Consider the following 16,431-nt stretch of genomic DNA (forward strand, 5'->3'; position numbering starts at 1 on the left):
TTCGTTTCTGACCCGCAGTTCTTGTTTGATGCACAGCCTTGGGACTTCCCTTCCATTTCAAGATCATCTTTTTTTCAGTTCAGATTATAGCGCTGTTTCTGGTTTCCCATCTGTGGACTGCTTTATGCACATTTGAGATTTCTTCTTGGTAGAGAGAAGGGGGAGATAGCAGGGGGGAGGTTAAGCACTTTGAAAATCCTCTTTCCCTCTCCTCCGTGATGCTGGGACATACAGAAGTACTGGTGTAGTCTGTCAGCAAAGTGCTGCTAGCATGGATGAAACTCTACTGTCAAAGCTGTATTTTAGTCAAGCCATGCCCCCTAGGGTCAAAATGCTGCCCAGGTGGAAGAGCAGCCTTGTTGGTGTAACTGCAGCCACACCAGGAGCTTCCTAAAGCCCCGTTAGGTCCAGCAGGGATTGCACCTAACTGTACCCCTGGCATCCAACAGGAGACTGATGCAGACACTGTCTCATTAAGAACCTCCCAAGGTACATTAAATTCCTTACCGCTTCTTTTGTAGGGCTCCTCGATTTAAGGGGTTCCAGCAGCAGGACAGCCAGGAGCTTCTGCACTATCTGTTGGATGCGATGAGGATTGAAGAAACAAAGGTAACGTCTTTGTGTGTGTTTTTAAAGAACTTATTTGACTGTATGGTACACTACTAGTCGTTGCTTCCATGTTCTTCATGTTCCCAGTGTTTTAAAGATGTACTTAATGGAGTAGGAGTGGCTATTTTTGTTTTCCTGAGAAAAATAATGACTTTTTTGAAAGAGGATTTAATTATGTTCATGTTGATATGTTAAAATTGCTGATTGGAATAAAAGTTTCAGTCAGCAGTAGAAAGAGTATGGTAAGTAGATCATGATAACTTTATGAATCCGAATTGTTTGCCTTTATTAAAAAAAAATAAAAGGACAAAAAAAGGACTTCTGAGGAGTCAAGAAAGTAGAAGCAGAACCTCTGATCTAGCTGGCAAAGTGCATTTTAAAGCTTTGGGACAGAAATTAGCAGCTCCTAGCTGTGGGCCTGCCCATAATTTTCATTGAAATCTAGTTCAATGAAAAAAAAAAATAGGACAAAAATAACATCTTGCAAAGTTTCTTGTATCTTTTAAAAATATGAAGAACTACTTGTTTTATGAAAAAGGTGCTGCTTTTCATTATTTAAAATTGACATCTAAGTATGCTAACTATATAATCAGTTATATTATATTAGAAATGTCCCTGTGTGGTTTTTCTCACGTTTCTTTTCCTTTGTTGTTTCTGCCTCCTGCATTGTTGAATACAAGAAAGTGTGTGTTTGCTTGCTGGAACTACTTTGGCCATATCTGATTTCATCTGCCTTAGTCTTGGAACCTTCTTTTCAGATGGTATTTTGGTAAATAGCCTTTTCTAAGTCTCGTCAAAAGGAGGTCCTGAAATCTCGTACTGACCAGTGTACTTCCTCTTCCCTCTCATGTAGTAATGAGATGAATGTCGTGATCCTAGGCTGAATTTTCTTGGAGATGAGATATAAAGCTGTATCTGCGCCCAGTTCCTGGCACTGGAGTAGTGCTGAATGAATCCCCATCCTACCAGAATATTCATAGATACCGGTCTTGCCCGCAGTACACTTGATCATAACCAGAACTGAACTACAGGGAGAAACAGCTAAACCTTGACATTGTCACACTTACAAAATTAGGTGTTGAACGGGGCACGCAACAGAAGCAGCTGACTTCAGTTAAAAACCAGTTGTCATGTTTTTGTAGTAGAGGGGAACTTTATTTTGTTGCTTGTTGATTTTCATGTAATAAAAGGTGGAAACTATATTTGGTTCACAAATGAGAATTCACCGAAAGCAGAATTATTACAACTAAGCTTCTTCTCCAGTGGGCGATTGCGCTTTCCCCTCGAGTCAGTCTCCTGTTTCACCAGTGAATGTGCTATCGTTACGATAACCTGCGTTTGTCTTTGTCTTTGTTAGCGGTGACAGCTACAGCAGCTACCACAAAAGAGTAATGGAAGATGGTGAGAATTTTAAATGACCTTTTGGGCAGTAGAGTGTTTCTGCCACCCCATCACCAGGCAGGGGGAGGTCGGTCCCACCCTGCCCTGCAATTACACCCCTCTGCTGCCCTAATGGTGCATTACTGCCAACCCATCCATATCACCTGGGGCTGCTCTGCCAAGGACAGTACTAGTAAAAGCTCTCAGTCTTTTTTTCTTTTTTAATTATCCCGTGTTTCAGGTCTGTAGATGGCATGACAAATGGTGAATGTCAGGCCCGTGGTGAGCGCCGGCCGGACACGGGCAGGAGCAGCTCTGCCTGCCGCGGCAGCCGGCAGCTGCCCCCGTGGCCTCCCCGCCGCGCCGGCTCCGGCTGGGGACGGCCTGCAGCAACGTGTCTGCCACCAGAATCCCGTCCAGGGGTTACAGCCGCTAGCCTTTCTCTTTCATGCCACTTTTACACTTCGCTCTCGGAAGAGGGAACAGCCCTGCTGAAAGGGCAGCCGGCTGCTTTGCCATCCACCTGCGAGAGAGCGGAACGCCACCGTCCCTGCTTCCCTATCCCTACTGGGATTAATTTTTTTTAAACCCTAAGAGTTTTTATGAGAAATACATATGATCTATAACATGGCACTAGTTATAGGAGCTAACAAAAAAACGCATTCCACTTTTGCCTCTTCTCCGTGGTTTTTGTATCTCGTAAACGCTTTCCAACACCAGTGTTGAACTTTTTCCTATCGACGTTAAGAAAAGTTAGAAAGTGCGTATGTACGCAAGTGGATTTTTTAAGATAAAAGCTTGTCAATACTACAATGAAGATGACATAGCGTCTGCTGTTTCCAGCAATGTGGGCCGGAGATGGTTTCACACCGGGGCCTGAAGTGGCTGAACCCTGCTGCTAATTGATTAATGTCTGCTGCCATTGTCGGCAGCACCCTGCCCATTCAAAGACTGTGTCTTTCTTTGACCTAAATAAATGGTTCAACGCACTAATCCCAACAAAAGGGTTGCTTATGGCCCTAAACCCATTTATGGTGCTCAACTTCATGAATTACCTATTGATTAGTCCTTTTAGTATATTGTTGGCTTGAAGATGAACAAAGCTGAGCTCGGGGCAGCGGGACTTAATTCACAAGCCAGGTCACATACTCATCAGGTAGGAGTATGACTTGGTCTGATGGGTGCCTGAACTGGAAACCAAACCTCCAATGCTGTCTGTCGTCATAACTCTTTTGTAATATATGGCTTGAAAGTGTTATTTGCTGCCTGCAAACAAGAGTTATTTATTATTCTTTTCCTGTTAGGACATAGGGTTTGAGTTACTTGCAGGAGGTTTGGTATCACCGTTTGTCTCTAGGACGGTACTTTGCTCTAAGTATGACTCCAGTGACACATGTAACTGTACATGTCATTTGCACACCGACGTGAGAGACTCGTCCGTGGCACTGGAGTTTGTGGGTTAGAGAGCCGGTGCGTTTGCCAGGAAGAAGGGAAGCACGGGTCATGCACGCTGCAGTGTCCTCTGGCCGCGGACCTGATGCAGCCTCCGGCTTCCCTCTCCGCAGCGTGCCGCGGGCTGGGCCGAGCCCCTTTTGTACCAGCCTGTGCGGTTCTGCTGCCAGGGCGCGCGTTGCAGGAATACGGCATCACCTCCTTGTCCCAGGGCAGCTGAGAAACGGGGAGGGAAAGCACCCCCTGTTCTGGGGTGCAGCTACAGCTCACCTGTATGAATTCGCTTCTTTCTGATTCTTCTTTCAAAAATGTAGTTTTTAGGATTGCTTGAGCAAATGTTGGTGACGTTTATATGGATTCATAAAAAGTTTTGTCTCTCTCCTAAGGTTTTCTAACGTAACTTTGAAATGTGCAGTGTTAGAAAGTAAACAGAAGTAATAAAAAAACCTGCCCAGAGTCATTGAAATCTGGCTATTGAAAGATACTTAGCCGTCTTCAAGTATTTTGTAAAATAGTCTATCAGTAATAGTCTGCTTTTCTTCAGCATTTCCTGCCCCCCCCCCCCAGCAGTGGAAGAAATGGAAAGTATTTGTTCGTTGAAAATCTTAGAGTTTCTTGATAACCTCTCGAGTGCTCTACAGCGGCCCCCTTTTTAAGGGGAGGAAATTTTTGGATGGTTACCTACTAAAGTTAAGCTCATGTAGCTTTAACACTGTTAGTGAATAACAACAGTAGTTTTGAAATATTAAATTATGTTATGGAAATAAGAGTAGATAAAATATAATCATATATTAATAGTTTTTAGAATGTTCACACTTAAAATACTTGCTAAAGGTTTTTGGTTTTGTTTTTTAATTATAGCGTATACAAACTGGTATCTTAAAAGCATTTAATAATCCGACTACTAAGACAGCAGATGAAGAAACTAGAAGAAAAGTCAAAGGTATGCAACTCTTTATTGAATACTTTTAAAAATGCATAAGTTTTTAAATACCATTTTCTCCAAAACTGACTATTGCAAACAGCAATCCCGAAGTACTGTAGTTACAAGACTTTTATTATGTATTACTCTAGTGCCACCTAGTGCGTATCTAAAGGATAGAGAGCTTAGTATGTGCTGACTTGCATCTTTGTATCCAGCATAAAGTCTTCCCCTGTATTAATAACGCCTCTTGTAATGATAGGTAGAATTTCATTTTGTTTTCTAAAACAGTTTGCTGCACCTGCAGGTTTTGTTATGTAGCCACAGTTATTGTATCACTCAGAGAGGCCACTTTCCATAAATAAAACTGATTTCTCTCAGCTGACTGTTACTGTGAGCACTCTAAATATGATTACAAAGCCAAGATAGGAAGCTGTTTCAAAAGAAGGCATGTTTTCTCAAGACAAGAGTTTTTTAATTAATTTCTCTGTGTGTGTGTTTATGCAGAAGTTCTAATTTTGGGGATTTTGTTTTAATTAAAGTCTTAATAATGATTAAGCTGTTTTGAAAGTCACTCTTCCCAAATCTGCAATAGTTAAGGCATAGAGACATACTAGAACAAGCTTTTGTCTCATTTTTTAGAGTTTTATAGTTTCAAAAACCATTTAGAAAGGGTAACAACCTGTCTGCTACCCTAGTGTCTCTGTCAAGGCAATACAATATTATGTATTCAAAAGAAAACTGAGATTTTATTTAAAAGGCTTCTTCTTGAGAGATACAGTATTATTATTCTGTTACAGTAGGTGGGGAAGGGAAGGATAAAAGGGAATCGTATCACTGAAGTATTCTTAAATGTTGAGATAATACAGTATATCATGTATTAGTTATTGTATTGTGTTCAAAACGTTTTCAGTATGTTTAAAATGGTGCTTTCACAATAAATCTTAGAAAGAATTTTGTTGTACTTATAGTATGACATTCGATCTGTTATTTTTCACATTTAAAAAAGGCAATGTTTTTTCAGCATATGGAAGAGAGGGTGTGAAGATGAACTTCATAGATAGGATCTTTGTTGGTGAATTGACTAGCACTGTCATGTGTGAGGAATGTGAAAATGTAGGTATTCTGGAATTTGGTTTGATGTGGAATAGATCACATACTGGTTTGATTACGTTGTCTTGAAAGTATAAAATTGTATTGCCAATTTTATACTTGTTTGTTTGTTTGTAAAAACAAGACTTTATTGAAAGTTTCTCATTTAAAATGATTTATTCCTTCTTTAAAGCATTATCCTCCCACACCTAAGAAGAGGGGTCCTTTGAATTCAAAAGGGATTCAAGTACTGGGCTTGATTTTACATCTAACTTAAGGCTGGAGGTTCCAAATTCTATAATCATCCGTGTTACTCCCCAATTTTATTTGATATTTTTAAAACTCCTACCTATTTTAAAACATAAATCCTCTGGCCTGCTCTTCTGGGATTTACCTGAAAATTGGGAATTACTTACTTTGAATTAGTATGAGTGGGGAAATGCTAAAATTACTTTTTTGTTTCTTGAAGTATTTTTGATAATTAACGTAATAACTCTAATGAACAGCATAATCCTTTCATAATTAATATTACTGACATTTCATCATAAATGCTTTCCATGATCCTTATAATTTTCTTTGACTTTGGAAGAGAAAAGGTCTTATTTGCATGACTTTTCTAATTGAATGTTACATTTGTGTTTGGTTTAAAACATTATATTTCATATTATAGAGATTAAGTAAATCAATCAGTCTGAATAATTAAGCACAGTCCTGCAGTGCCAGGTAAACTTCCCCGTGTGTGATGTGCAGATTACACTTCAGTGTGCTACTAGTATCAATGAAGAACTTCGACTATACACAACGTAGAGGTTGTATGTGTTTTGTGTGTCTCATTTATTTTTGCTGGATTCTTATATTCTGCCTGCACAGGACTCGGGACTTTGCTAGCTGTAGCCCTTTGAGGAAGAGTTTAGTGTTCACTTTCCTTTGCCTGCATTGGCAACAATATTTTTGACTACTGTTTGTTCGTGCAAACTCACTCTTTAGAGGAACTCCTGTTTGAACATCGCTCATCAGGCGTCTGTCCTCATAGTTACAATAGGTTTGATCTCATTTATTGCTTTACTGGAACCTAAACCATGCCGAGTCCTTTGCACAACAGGTAAAATAAGGCTACAGTCCATATCAGATGTTGCAGGTGAAAGACAGGGTCACAAATATAAGGGCAACAATGACAGTAAACGAAGGCATGAACTGTGTTCAGTAACTTACATGTACAACATGATTTTTATGTTTTTTTAAGGCCTTGTTTTTCACAGTCTTTCCTGAGGTAAGATAAGTCGGATTTGGAAGGAATTTGAGAACGGTAAGGGAGAGAGCTTAAGGAACAGGCTTGGAAGCGATGTTCTAGCCATAAAGGCAGATGGGAAGTGCTGAGAGAGAATGTCTTTAGGTATGATTTGCCGGGTATTTCCAGTTTCAGCTTAGATTTTTATATGGTTTATAGATGGCAAAATAAAACTCCAGTAAAGAAAAGAAGGGTTGTTGTTTTTTTTTAATCCCCTTTTCCCCAGTAATTGGATTTATTTTAACAATTACTAGTGTACGTTATGGTGTGAAAATTTCTAATAAAGCTTTTGACTGTAACCAGTAAGCCTGACTTAATCTTTTCTGAGAGCATCAGGTTAGAACCCGTCACCTAACTGTCATTAACCAGTCCTTGCTGCTTAACAGTATACGAGGTCAGATGCCTGCACAAAAGTGTCCAGGATCAGGAAACTCTAAAAGTTAGTTTTCTGCAGAATTGTACCATCTAGAAGGCCCACGTGACTTGAAAATCTGTCGGGAGCTCAGAGAAACTGAGCACCACACTGCTTCTAGGTCCAGTTTGTGCCCAGATCAGAGCTAATTCAAAATTAAAAAAAAAAAAAAAAAAAGGAAAAATGTTTTTGGGAAGTTCTTCATTGTAGTTTGATACATCTTTTAACTAATTAGCTTTTTGTATGGTTTCTGATAATTTGATTTAAAATGGGAGCATATATTGTTCTTTGCATTTAATATCCATTTTCTCTTTTTCTTCAAGATTTCAACAGTAAAAGAACCTTTCATTGATCTTTCACTTCCTATAATAGAGGAGAGGGTAAGAAACAGAATATGTAATTAATAACTATTGCTTCCAGTGGATTTTTTTTACATTCCTTTATGAAGATGGTTATGTATATACACAATTTCGACTTCAAGCCTAAAAATGTATGATTGTCCATAAATACATGTACTGTCATACTGTGGGTTCATTATATGTTTTTATATTTAGATACTAGAATAGATTATTTGGTATGTATTCTGTACGGGAATTTAGTATCATTCCTATTCCTTGTGGCTCTCAGTTGGTCTTTCAAAGATGTTGATAGTGAGTTTATGATAAATAACATTAGAAAGTAGTCTTATGCCACAATTCAGGGGCCGGTTAATTGGATTTATGTAGGTTAGTATTTTCTAAACTAAAGGAAGAAAAACCACCTACATTCGTCTTTTCTGTAGGTTGCAAAAGAATACAAAATTGGCATATTTCCTTTCCTAATTTCCTGTCTAATTTCTTAGGTTGCAAAACCTGTGCCTTTGGGAAGAACAGGTAAAGGTAAAAGTGCACAGGAGGCAGATCTTGGTCAGTATAACTGTTCTTCTATCACGACACTGAATAATCAACCCAAAATTGTCAAGAAACACGCTTTAACAAAAGATAAGGTAAGAACTTAAATACTCACACTAACAAGTCATCTTGAGTTTATTTTGAAGTTTCTAGGGTTACGGGGGTGGGAATTTTGACAGCTATCAGTGGGGGGGATTTATATATGTATAGCTGAGATAGACTTGTTTCAAAGTAGTTAGGTCATTATTAGAAGTTTGAGAAATTACAATCATTGGGAACCATTTAGTTTTCAGGTACATGGTTTTGTTTGTAAGGGAAAAGAATAATCTGCAAACTAGTTTGAATCCATGTTGCTTTTGGTTTTTTTGACTGCTTTTCTTTTGGTGTCTTTGTAGTTTGTTTCTGGTTGCAATCACAAGAACTGTAACGCTGGCTAGGAGAGCGGGCAAGTCTGCGTTAGTGCCATCTGAGGGATTAGTTGGCAGTGGGTACAACAAAAATAGTACAGCCAGAAGAGACTCTTGGACACGGAGAGAACAGTTTCCGTGATCCACTTGGCCTTTAGCAGCCCGAGGGCTGGGGAGCTCGGTTCAGCCCGTCTCCAGTGCAGCCTCCTAATCCTTTCTGATGGTAGCAAAAGGGTTCTGCAAATATGCCAGCCTAACAGAATTGATTATTTGTATGTACTAGTGTTTAAAGATTAAAAGAAATCTGTAATAATTACTGTGCACATATATTACTGTTAATGAAACATGACAAAGGCTCTCATTGTCATTATTGTCATATAATATCATTATTGTCATATAATGTCATTATTGTCATACACTGTCATTATATGTCATACACTGTCATTATATGTCATACACTGTCATTATTAACGTTCTTTTTTTAATAAGCCTTATCATCCATGTAGGGTTATGTGGCCAATTAGAATCTTAATAATAGTGTTAATATTGATACATAAAACATGATTACTGAAACGTTTTCAAAATTAAGAAAATAAAATATAGTATGGAGTCAGTAAACTAGACTGAATATAAAGGAAGCAATAACTCTACTTTCGATAAGAATGGATAAAGTGACCTATGAAGTATGTCTGTCTAATTGGTCAGGCTTTGTGATTCTCCACTCCCCCTCCATCTTCTCAGACACGTATTAATCATTATTTTAGACTTTTTTGGAATGATTTTCAATGTAATATATCTGTTCTGCAGTAGAACTTCCAATGCAAAGCAAAAAATTGTTGAATTCAATCAGTGTTTGTTGGTGTTCTGTGACTTCAGTTCATCAGTTTGTAAATTTGTGAAAATGGGGAGTGTCCAGTGGGTGGTTTTGTAGGCAACAGAGTACCTGAACACGAGTTGTTAGGCTTTTCTCCTGAAATGGGGAGCTTCACAATTGTAAGAATTTTTTGACTGCTATTTGCATAATAGCCCTGAACACTAGCAGTCATGTCAGATAAGTTCCTCTCCCTTTATTTATAAAGCAAGCAAGCTTAACTGAGACAAGAAATGGTCCTAATGGAAAACAGTTTTGGGGATTTCTAGTGATTTTTATTGGGATTTTGTTCTTTTTTTGCTAAACTGTTCACTTGCTTTTAAGTTTAAGGGCCGGAATTATGATGTTGTACATTCAGTGTAGGTTTAAACCCTGTTTAAGAAAATATTCAGGAAGATTTTTTGTCTTTCATACGGACTTCATTTGGACTTAAGTTCTTGCTTAAAATTTAAAACTGAATATGTGCTTGAGGAGGCTTCATGAATTGAGTCTATGGTATATATTTAAGGGATAGACAGTGCCTGCAAGTTAGGCAGTTACTTGCAGTGCCTAACATTTTGGTACCCATGACCTGGAGTGGGATCCAAAACAAAAACAGTCCAGAAACCCTCTCTACCAAATGAGCAGCTACCTAAAGATAGTCAGTAGGAAATACTAAACAGAAAGCCGTGTCTAAAATGACACCTTCGCTGCAGCTCAGGCACACGACCAGGTGTGCAGAAGGGTATTTCCCTCCACTTAGGTTCCCTGTTACGGGAGCCACGTGTGAAAGTTGGTTTCTGTAGTTTGTTCTGTGAAAGCACTGATGTGAGCTGAACTCGTGCTGTGTGTCACTTTGTGTGTGTGTTTAAAAGGTATTTTCTTATTAATGCCAGGAAGTGGAAGGTGCAAGTGCAGGGCTCCCAACACTCAGAAGGAATTTCGAGCCTTATTTTAGGAATGTGCCTAGGCTATAGGTTATGAGGTCATGGCAATTTTAGATTCTTTTACCTTGTGTCTAAGGGAGCCCTACTGAAAGGGTCTGTGCCCTGCTGGGGACCATAAATACTCTCCTGAAACAGATCCTAACACACTAAATACATGTGAAGAAAAAATATAACAGAATAACCATATAAAAAACTGATAGGAGAAGAGAATGAGACTGAAGTAGCAGAAGGACACATGGTAGAAACAAAGGAAAGAATGAAAATAAAAAGGTGCAGGCACTGATTGTTACAGGAGAAAAGGCCTGAAACTCGAACTGTTGAGGTTAATGGAAGGATTCCTACTGGCATCACTAGAATTTTGATCCAACTCAGGTAAAGGAAAAAGCAAAAGGGAAGGAAATTTGCTCATTTCTTTTGGAAAGAAACCAAGCGAAAGAAAAGAATCATGAACACTTATAAATCACTTAAAATTATGGCAGCTTTAAGTGGTTTTTTTGTTTGTTTTTTTAAATCTACAGTAGTAGTTTTCTGTGGCAGCAAAGTGGTTTTTTTGCTTCTTGCAATCTTGATAAAAGAAAAAAAAATCAATTCAGATAATATACAGATTAGCAAACATATGACTAGGGATGCTTTATTTAATACTAAGACAAACGCTTACAAGGTGAGTTGAATTTTTTTCTGGAGCTGCTCATCAGCTAGGGCCTCTGATGGGAGGCTAGGGGACTAGCTTAAACTTGAGAACCTTTTAGAAGCTTAAGTCATATTAAGTGAATACCACTTCAAATGTGCTATCCACAGCTGTCACAACGTGAATATAATTAGTTGTGGGAAGTATTGATCTCACAGTAAGTATCATGCTCTTAGCTGACTCGGGTGTAGGTTTCTAATCCTAAATTGGTTTAAAAAGATCTTAAGGAGATCAACTAGCTTAAACACGTGAGAGATGGAGAAGATAAAATAATAGGTTTAATTTGCTTTGATTTTGTCATGTTTCAAAAGCTATGTTAGACCAAGATCTGTTTTCTTTTTCTCCCCTACATTACTGAAATAATAATGCCATAATTTACAGAATCAATTGAACCAGGAGAGACGGCTTGCTAGAAAAGCTTCCTCTAATGAAGAAGAAAAAAGTCCTGTTATCATGCAGGAGAAAAACAAAAAGCTTGAGCTGGAAGGTAGCTCGGGCGCCCTGTACTCCAAAGACACAACTGCTGACTCCGCTGTAAATGGAAGTCAGACGGACGGCAGTGAGAAGGAAGCCAGCCGCTCGGAAAGCAGCTTTGATGCAGACAGCGAAGCCTCAGAAAGCGAAAGTGCTTCTAAGCAAACAGCTTTCAGCCCATCCAGCAACGTGTCTGGTTTGCATGTCAGCCACATAAATGTTAAAATGCCGCACAACAAACCAAGTGACGGTAACGACGAGATGATTTCCAGTGCCGTATCCAAACTCAGCCTCTGTGGTACTATAAATGAAGATAAAAAATCGAGCCGTGGGGATCCAGCAGTAGGTTTATCGAATAATTCCGTGTTCTCAGTAGACAAATCCCCGCTATCCCAAAACCCTCAAAATGCGTTCCAGACGCTTTCCCAAAGCTACATAACTAGCTCAAAGGAATGTTCTGTTCAGTCCTGCCTTTACCAGTTCACCTCCGTAGAGCTCCTAATGGGGAACAACAAGCTTTTATGCGAGAGCTGCACAGAAAGGAAACAGAAGTATCAGAAGAAAACGAACTCCACAGGTAAAGTACTTGTATCTGTCTGGACACTCCAGAATTGCCTCTCAAAACCTGTGTACTCGCTGCTGTTTCATTGCTCCAGCATGGGCCTCCCCCTTGTGGCTAAATAGGAAATGTCTCCTCAAGAAGAACTTGCTTGTAACGATTTAAAACTTCATCCTGCAAAGGCAACAACACTAAATTTTATATTAGAGCATAACTGTAGATGTTACTTGGAATTTGTTTTGCATCTTTTCTTTATTTTATCCAAGATAAGTAATTTAAAGATGACCATGAACTAAATAGGCTCGTCGTTCAATATTAGTCTTTGCTGCTGTTTCTGTTCTTTACAATCCTAGAAGCTTTGAGACAAATGCTGTTCAGCTCTAGCAACTTACATACTTGGGGAAGTAATGTAATTAAGTATGTAAAAGGGACAAAAAAAGACACTTGTAATGAAGAGGGGAAAAAAAACGTACAAAGATTTGTAAGAATGGAGATGAGAGAAATCTACTTTCTTGTGACAGTGTTTTCCTCAATGTTTGTATAGCCCAAGCAGACCATTAGGGTTCACTGAGTAAGAAAAACAATTTAAATATAATGAAAAATAAACTTTGTAAAAGGACTGGAGGATTCTTTGCTGTATAGTAATTCAGAAGGATAAAAAAATTAAGCTCTTCGGGTTATTTGTAAATAAAATATAAAGGGAGGTCTTACAGTAACAAAAACTTTCCTGTTTGCAGTGCATTTATAGATCTCTGGAGAGATACAAGTTAAGCATGAGGAAATTAATAAAAATTAATCCAAAACTAGTATTTTTAATCATTCATCTGTCATTATTGGACTGAGAGTAAGTGCTATATAAATAATATTTTGGTGCCATGGGCACAGTAAAAAATAGAAAAGGAAAATTAGTTCACAAATCATTATTGATTTTTTTTTTCCTTCTAAAACAAAAGATTTAAGAAGTCACCTGCTTTTACATGAAATGCTCCCTTCTACCTCAAATGAAATTTTTTCCTTTCAACATGTGTAAAATGAGTAAATTAATTAATTTTTTCAGCAAAAAAAATGCTGGTGGCATGTTCCCTTTTACTGTATAGCTAACCACTGAGCTACTTTTGGTAAGAGCGCGGGGTTCAGTTCCCTCTGCACCACGGGGCGATTGGAGTCCACATATCCCAATCCTGTGTGCTCGAGCCAGCAGGTTATGGAGGCATCCTGAAGTAAACACCTCTTCCTCAGACCTTTCTCTTAAATAAGCACAAAGTATGTAGTCATTCAGAAAGAACTGAAGAATGGAAAATTAATCTCTATCTTCATGGTTAGGACATCAGCATAGAAAGAGACCTGTGCCTTCCATTTGTTGTTCCAGTGATCATCCATTTATTTCAGGTGAAATCGTTTTAGCAGGGAAGTTGGGTGCTATAGTAACAGACAATGTAGGTATCTCAGTGTGCAAGCTGACCGAGATAATGTACATGCTTCCAACTTTTGATCTGATTTGCCCAGGATGGGCTAAAATAATGCTAAGATTTGGTAGATTATGTTTATTAAAAACTAGAAAAATGAGAAAATATTTTTCTGTTACTCCACAAAATTTCCCCTGCATTTTATATAACATGTACCAAAGCATTGCAACGTAGATCTATTCTGTCAGATGTTTAAAAAATACTTGAATTCTGTGTGACTGCCTTCACTTTACAAATTGTTTTGGTATTCATAAATACAGAAAAGAAAATGGAAGGTGTCTACACAAATGCTCGGAAACAGCTGCTGATTTCTTCAGTTCCTGCTATTCTTATTCTCCATCTGAAAAGATTCCACCAGGTAAAAGGCCAAACCCTCCTGTATATTCCTCTGCTCCACTGGTGGACAAGCAATTCTTTAAGTGTCATTGTACATACCGATATTTGCTTTTTCTATAGAGAACTGGTAGAACCACTATTTGAAACATGCTTATGGTGTTTTTGACCATCTAATACCTTCAGAGTGCATTTAGCCATTCAGATGTATCCAGGGAAACCTCCTATGTGTCCATCATGCTTATGTGTAGCAGGCAGTGTATGGAAAACATAACGCTTAAATCAGTTACAATCTTACTCTTGGTTTTGGTTTATTTTAATAGTATAGTAATACACCTTAGCTTTAAAAAGCTTCCTAGTAAAAATATTTGGTTTACAGTCTTTTTTTTTTTTTTTTTTTCTTTTCTTTTGAAGGCTGGTTTGAGTCTACGGAAAGTAAATAGGCATGTGGATTTCCCACTGATTTTAGACTTAGCACCATTTTGTTCTGCATCTTGCAAGGTACACATTTCAAATCTTTATTTTTATTGTACTTCACCAGTTGTTGTCCTGAGCACAAGTTAAACTGGCTTGATGATGATGATGAAGATGATGATGTTTATTATTGCTTCCTTTCCTAGAGAGATTATAGAGTGGATGTTTTTAAATACTGTCCCGAGATCGGAATTGTACCTAATTGAAATTCCATTCATATCAAGACTATCCCAGATGTTAGTATATCTAACAGCATTAAGGACAAGTATTGCTCCTTCCATAGTAACTAAATTCAATTAATAGACTATTGAGTATTTTTAAGCAATGTATTTCACCCTTGGAAATGCTGTAGATGTCTTTTTGCTTCTTTTAAAGTAATACTGTTGACAGGTAGTTGAGATATCTGTGAGATTCATCGTGAAATAATTTATCTTTGTTTTCTGTGTTTCTGGGAGTGCAGAATGTTACAGATGGTGCAAGAGTGCTATACAGTCTTTACGGAATAGTGGAGCACAGTGGGTCAATGAGAGGTGGTCATTATGCGGCGTATGTGAAAGTCAGGACACCCTCCAAGAAATTACTAGAGCATATTTCTACCACTAAAAATGTTCTGGGTATGTACAAACAGAGCCTTCTTTCTCTGTGAGTAAAACCAAAAGCAACCACTGGCTACAGCTCATCCTTAAGGGGATTTATAGCAAATAATTGTTTTAGCTCAGAATATTCTGTTATTTTTAGGGCCACATAAATCAATTCTGGGGTTTTTTTCTGTTACACCCAGTACCTGACCTACTTCTGTATTAACCCCACATAGAGCTGAGTGAATAATGGAATTTTGGTTCAGTTATTAAACAGAGAATTGATGGAAAACTATCCTCTCTTTCCTAGTCAAAATGTCCAGATGAACAGTTGTGCCTGGTAAAATGTAATTATTTGGCATATTTGGTATTTGAAAATTTCTAGTACAAGAGCCGAATCCATGACAATTTAAATTAAATTTTCTGTATATTGAGCATTTTACCTATCTTAGGATTGGAATTTTTTTAATGCTTAAAACTCTGGAATACTCTGGTTTAACGTGAAGAGCAAGAAACTTTTTCATGGAGGATACGAGGTTTGCTGCAGGGTTTCTGTTGGTATTTTGAGAACAGCACAGTAGTTCTTATTAATATGTTTTGGATATGCAGAATGAAGTGAGATTCTAGCATAGAATCTGTTAGTGAATGATTTGTGGAGGCAAGAATGTTGAGCTGTCAGAGTAAGGTAAATATATTTACTGTTTCCCTTCATGAGGGGAGTGAGAACCAAGCACTATCCCATCTGTCCTGTATGGTCTCACTTTGCATTTGAAGCTCATTTCCCAGAGGGACAATTTTTCATATCATTTTTGAAACAGAAGTCTCCCTCAGTCTTAAGCTTCCCTTGCAATGATTATTAGAACACATTAGATCTTTTAGTGTTCTTAATTTCACACTGGTCAGCTTTTGAAATACGATTTTTTTCTATGTCAGAACTGGTTGTGTGCTAGTATAACTTACTGTTAGAACTCATTAAGCTGTACTTGAAACGTCTTAGACTTTTTGAAAAAAATACGAAAAAAGCAACGGCAGCGTACATTTGTAAGCATTGTCTTCCACCAATTTCTCTTACAGTACTCTTTGACGTGTTAATTTCAAACTACAAATACTGGACTGCATCTAAGTCATGAGTTATTCTTGTGGGTTAGAAGCTTCTCTTCCTTTTTGAAATATCCACTGTATTTGTTTGATGATGATGTGAAAGATAAGAAACAACTTCTTTTGCTTTTGCATTTCAGGTTTAAAAGAAGCCATGGGAGCATCAGGAGGACAGTGGGTGTATGTTAGTGATGCCCATGTTCAGATGGTTCCAGAATCAAGAGTACTAAACGCACAAGCATATCTACTTTTTTATGAAAGATTATTACTATAATTCTCAACAGTTTAATTTAAAAGATGGTAGTGGTTATTTAGTTTATATTATTTAAAGCTGCAGTGGTAAGAGTACCTGTAAATATTGTGCCTTTATCTTGTAGAGAATTTATCATATGTTGACTCTGAAGTTCAGTCAAGCTATTATAAATATCTGAATGGTTCTCTTAAAGTACACACTTTGCCAAACATTTAAAATTCCTGGATTCATTAAAATACAGTACAGTTAGAATGTAAGA

The 16,431-nt window shown here is 37.9% G+C and overlaps 1 protein-coding gene across 7 annotated transcripts in view; it reads left to right on the forward strand.

Moving 5' to 3' along the window:
• Window positions 1-16,193, forward strand: part of USP45 (ubiquitin specific peptidase 45) — a gene marked incomplete at its 3' end in the record, with an annotated part of 54,810 nt that extends 38,617 nt beyond the window's left edge. For 4 of the 7 annotated variants that reach the window (XM_082306011.1, XM_082306012.1, XM_082306014.1 and 1 more), the window contains exons 9-18: window positions 522-609; window positions 4,303-4,384; window positions 5,388-5,479; window positions 7,479-7,535; window positions 7,997-8,140; window positions 11,319-11,988; window positions 13,697-13,794; window positions 14,184-14,270; window positions 14,704-14,857; window positions 16,060-16,193. In XM_082306011.1, the coding sequence (XP_082162137.1) occupies window positions 522-609; window positions 4,303-4,384; window positions 5,388-5,479; window positions 7,479-7,535; window positions 7,997-8,140; window positions 11,319-11,988; window positions 13,697-13,794; window positions 14,184-14,270; window positions 14,704-14,857; window positions 16,060-16,193 (1,606 nt within the window). Of the gene's footprint in view, window positions 1-521; window positions 610-4,302; window positions 4,385-5,387; window positions 5,480-7,478; window positions 7,536-7,996; window positions 8,141-11,318; window positions 11,989-13,696; window positions 13,795-14,183; window positions 14,271-14,703; window positions 14,858-16,059 lie in introns of those variants that run through there. The other 3 variants (XM_082306015.1, XR_014227579.1, XR_014227580.1) reach the window with 3 other exon arrangements.
• Window positions 16,194-16,431: the final 238 nt, after the last annotated feature.

The sequence above is a fragment of the Platalea leucorodia genome (genome assembly GCF_965183815.1).
Source record: "Platalea leucorodia genome assembly, chromosome: 3".
Classification (NCBI taxonomy): Eukaryota; Metazoa; Chordata; class Aves; order Pelecaniformes; family Threskiornithidae; genus Platalea; species Platalea leucorodia.